General features: G+C 62.1%; 1 protein-coding gene across 1 annotated transcript in view; it reads left to right on the forward strand.

Annotated features, from left to right (window-relative positions):
• The window catches only part of STIM1 (stromal interaction molecule 1), a gene marked incomplete at its 5' end in the record, with an annotated part of 45,856 nt that extends 44,706 nt beyond the window's left edge, over positions 1-1,150 (forward strand). The window contains one exon of the mRNA XM_031062620.1: positions 1,119-1,150. Within this exon, the coding sequence (XP_030918480.1) occupies positions 1,119-1,150 (32 nt within the window). The remainder of the gene's footprint in view (positions 1-1,118) is intronic.
• Between the last annotated feature and the right edge of the window lie 3,698 nt (positions 1,151-4,848).

The following is a 4,848-nucleotide window of genomic DNA, read 5'->3' on the forward strand; positions in this document are numbered from 1 at the left end:
CCGGTGCGGGGGGAGGCCGGGACACGGGGCGGGAGGGACCCACGCCTGGCCCCGGCTCTGATTCCCCGGAGCCCTGCACCGCTCCGAACCGCCGTGCCCGGGACCTGGCTGGGGACCCTGGTGACAGGGACAGTGAGGGAAGGGCCATCCCGAGGGGTGTTGGTGCAGAGCCATGTCCAGCCACACATCCACACGGAAAGGAGAGGAGGAGGCTCCTGGGAGCAGGTCCCCTGTCCCGTGTCCCCTGTCGTGGCTGGGCAGGGCCAGAGGGAGGGACCAGGACACAGCCTGGCTGTCCAGGGCAGGGGTCAGGCTGTGCCTGGGGGGCAGGACCATGGCAGCCTCCCCTGGAGCAGGCCGGGTGCTTGGGGGCTCTTGCCCACCGAGGGACACAGGAGGCTCACACAGGCAGAGTCCCCCTTGCCCTGACACGCCGGGGTGTCCCTGGCTGTGCCAGCCTGACCCGGGGCTCAGCCCGTCCTGAGCTGCTCCCAGGGGCTCTCCTGTCCTCCCTCAGTACATCGTGGGTCACATCCTGCTGCTCACAGCCCCGGCTCACCTCGGCATGTCCCCAGCACAGCCCCGGCCACTGCAGGGTCCCCACTGAGGGCAGCAGCTGTGGCTGAGTCCCACTCCCTGCGAGGGCCGAGCCTGTCCCGAGGGATGAGCCCTGCCCCATCCCCCCCCCGAGGGATGCCCCATCCCTGGGCCCTGCTCCACCCTGAGGGATGAGCCTCTGCTCCATCCCTGGGGCTGAGCACCGAGGGATGAGCTCTGCCCCATCCCTGGGCCCTGTCCCATCCCCTGCTCCCCTCTCCCAGCTCCTCCAGGAGCATCCACCAGCCCCGGGGCTGCCAGGGGAATCCCCAAGCCCTCTCCCACCCCACTCGAGGTGGCTCCCTGGCACCACAGGACCCCCCCAGCCCAGGGGCCCTGTCCTCAGCACCCCCTCCGTCCCCAGACCACAGTCCTACACATCCTTGGGGGGGTGGGCAGGGGGCTGCTCCTGCTGAGGCAGAGGAGGATGCACCATGGAGGGAGGAGGAGGAGGAGGAGGCCGAGAGCCCCCGGGGCCTTGCTTTATGCCAGAGTAATATATTTGTGTCTTGACAATTCAGGAAGGGCTACAAAGGTGTTTTTTGTTCCGTAGGCGGGAGTTAAACAATTTCACTGTTGCTTTGGGATAAGTGAAATATTCCTCTCAATGACTTTAAGTGCCTGCATTTCCCTGGGGACGGGGGGGACGCGCTCGGCCCCACAACAGGGCTGCTGCCTGGGCACCCCAATTCCATGGGCACCCCAATCTGTGGGCACCCCGATTCTGTGGGCACCTCGATTTGTGGGCAGCCTGATTTATGGGTACCCCAATCTGTGGGCACCCTGATTTATGGGCACCCCGATTTATTGGCTCCCTGATCTGTGGGCACCCCAATTTGTGGGCACCTCAATTTATGGGCACCCTGATTTATGGGTACCCCAATCTGTGGGCACCCTGATCTGTGGGCACCCTGTTTTATTGGCACCCCGATCTGTGGGCACCCCAATCTGTGGGCACCCTGATTTATGGGCACCCCAATCTGTGGGCACCCTGCTGTCACGGGCAGGGCCCCCCAGGAGCAGGGCCAGCGGGGTCGGGGCCAGAGCTGCTTGTGGTGGCAGAGACCTGTGGATGCTTCTGGAGAAGGGGTTGGGGATCCACCAAACAGCAACTGTTGACACATCTGCCAACTCTTGATTTAAGGTGGTTTTTGTTTTTTGTTTTTTGTCATTTCATAAAACTTTTCAATCCAATAAAGCATGTAGTCTATTTTACGAGCCCATGGCTGCTCTTCTCTTCTTGCAGCCTGTGCCAGGCTTCCAGCACGGTGGGGTCGGGGCACTGGTGCCTGCTGGGGATGTGTTCCTGGCCAGGTCGGTGGGGACAGAGGGACACCCCGGCTCCCCCCTGCACCAGGGCCCTGCCATCGTCCTCTCCCGTGGGAATTGGATCCACAGGCACAGTGGATCCACCCTGGGGACATCCTGGCACTTCCACTGCCATGGGGACACTGCCAGGACAGGGACAGGCAGCCACCCCCAGACTGCTTCAGGAGATGGGACAGCTCTGTGGGCAGCAGGTCACAGAATCCCAGAATGACCAGGCTGGGAGAGACCTTCAAGCCCATCGAGTCCAGCCCAGCCCCAGCAGCTCAACTGAGCCCTGGCCCCCAGTGCCACATCCAGGCTTTGTTAAACACACCCAGGCATGGGGACTGCACCACCTCCCCGGGCAGCCATTCCAGAACTTTCTCACCCTTGCTGCAAAAACCTTTTCCCTGCTGTCCAACCTGTATTTCCCTTGGTGCAGCTGGAGGCTGTGTGCTCTGGTTGTGTCAGTGCTGCTGGAGAAAGAGCCCAGCCCCAGGTGAGCACAGGCACCTTTCAGGAGCTGTGCAGAGTGATGGGGGCAGCCCTGAGTCTCCTTTTCTCCAGGCTGAGCAGCCCCAGCTCCCTCAGGGGTTCCTCTCAGGGTTTGTGTTCCCTCTCCAGCCTCATTGTCCCCTCTGGATGGGCTCAGTGTCCCAAACTGAGGGGCCCAGAGCTGGGTCCTGCTCACAGAGTGCCCCAGAGTCACCTCTGAGGTGCAGGATGTGCCCAGGACAAAGAGTGGGATCCGTGGTTGGCATCAGCCAGGCTGGGGGACAGCGATGGCACAGGGACAGCAGTTATCCCATGGGATGATGGCCCAGGGGGTACAGCCATCCCACGGGATGATGGCACAGCAGCCATGCCACGGGCCGTGCCCCGGCAGAGCCCGCTGCTCCCTCTCCAGTGCCCTGCCTTGCCCACGGGCACACCCCTTGTCTCAGCACACCCTTCTGGGGGCAGACCCTGCTCCCTGCAGCCCCAGCTGCCCATGTTTACACTAAAAGCACCAAAACACCAAAACACATTTTCCAGGGCACAATCAGCGCTCCCCAAGCCCTCCCAGCCCGGCCTCTCCAGGGGCAAAGCTCCGCACAGCCCTGGGGCTCATTCAAACCCCGCAGCCCCTGGGGGGGCCCCTCGTTAGCCCGGTGCTCATTAGCACTCATTAACATTCATTAGGGCCGGCTGCCTCCAGGCGGGCACCCAGGGGTTCAGCACACCCGGGCAGGGCTCAGGACAGGGGGACAGGGCTCAGACGCGGTGCCATGGCTCCGGTTCCTGCCCGGGCCCCTCCCGTGGGAGCTGTCCTGGGCCAGCACCGTGGCTTTCCTTTCCTCTGCAGCCACCTGAGAAACGAGCCTGCTGCTCCACCCACTCCTGCTTTCAGAACAGGGGAGCAAAACTCAGAGGAGAAAACTTGGAGGCAAACATCTGTGAGTGCAGCTCGGGCTCCAGCCAGCCCAAAACGCCATTTGGGATTATTTTCCTTCTGTAGGCCCTTTTCTGGTAAAACAGAGGCAGCAGCCCAGCTTCATTCCCATTTCCCGGTCAGTTCCAAACATTCTGTGTCCCATCTTTCGGGGCAGGCTCTCTGTGAGCAGCACCAGGCTCAGCTGGTGCATTGGGCGCCTTCCCACCCACCCTGGGGGCTGAGGAACCCGCAGTGGTGTCTGGCCTGGAATCTGAACTTGGAATCTGAACCAACGCCCTCACCTCAGAAGGGACAGTGACCCATCCACAAGCAACAAAAAACTGAATTTGCAGCCCCTTTGAGCCCTGGGATGTTGGTCTGAGCCCCTCAGGATCAGGCTCAGCCCAAGGGTTGATGGTTCATTGTCCTGTCATGGAGCAAACCCCAGCATTTCTGGTGTGGTGCCACATTTGGCTGCGCCTCCTGTTCCCCCCAGTGTGGGGAAAGGGGAACCTCACAGGCTGCAAGCCACAGACAGGAGGTGTTCCCTGCCAGCCTGGGCTCCCCAGTGCCACAGGGACACTCAGAGTGGGACTGGGGAGAAACTGATGGTGTTTGGGGCTGGGTTCTGCACAGGAACCTCAGCAGGGCTTTGGTGCTGCTGCACTGAGCCCTCACGGGACCTGAAGATCCTGGAATGGTTTGGGTTGGGAGGAGCCTTAAGGATCATCTCTTCCCCCCCCTGCCATGGCAGGGACACCTCCCACTGTCCCCAGTGTCCAGCCTGGCCTTGGGCACTGCCAGGGATCCAGGGGCAGCCCCAGCTGCTCTGGGCACCCTGTGCCAGGGCCTGCCCACCCTGCCAGGGAACAATTCCTCATTGCCAAGATCCCATCCAGCCCTGCCCTCTGGCACTGGCAGCCATTCCCTGGGTGCTGTCCCTGCAGGCCTTGTCCCCAGTCCCTCTGCAGCTCTCCTGGAGCCCTTCAGGCCCTGCCAGGGGCTCTGAGCTCTCCCTGCAGCTTCTCCTCTCCAGGTGAGCACCCCCAGCTCTCCCAGCCTGGCTCCAGGTGCTCCTGCTGTTGATGTCCCTGGAGGCTCTGCAGCTGCAGCTCTGCTGATTTGGGGACAGAACTTTCTGTAATTTAATCTTTCCCTGCTTCTCCTGTGCCCTGGGCTGGTTCCACAGCAGAGCCTCAGATTGTTCCTGTGCAGCTGTTTCTAGGACACCTCCAGGGACGGGGACCCCACCAGCTCCCTGGGCAGTGGGACCTAAAGTTTAATCACACATTTCACGTCTGGGCCTTGATTTAGGATAATTAAAATAATCATAATGACTGTGTTGGCGTTTCAGTTCGAGGTGTTTTGTCCCTCGGCGGGCTCTGTCTTTGGCGCCCTCAGCCCCGTCCTGTCCCTCCGGCTCCTCCCCGGCTGGGAGGGGGGGGCGAGCGCTGGCGCCGCCATCTTTGAAGCTGGCAGGATTCGCGTTGTTCCCCGGCGCGGCGGCGGTTCCCGGGGGGAAAGCGGGG

Source organism: Geospiza fortis, unplaced genomic scaffold (genome assembly GCF_000277835.1).
Source record: "Geospiza fortis unplaced genomic scaffold, GeoFor_1.0 scaffold96, whole genome shotgun sequence".
Lineage (NCBI taxonomy): Eukaryota > Metazoa > Chordata > Aves > Passeriformes > Thraupidae > Geospiza > Geospiza fortis.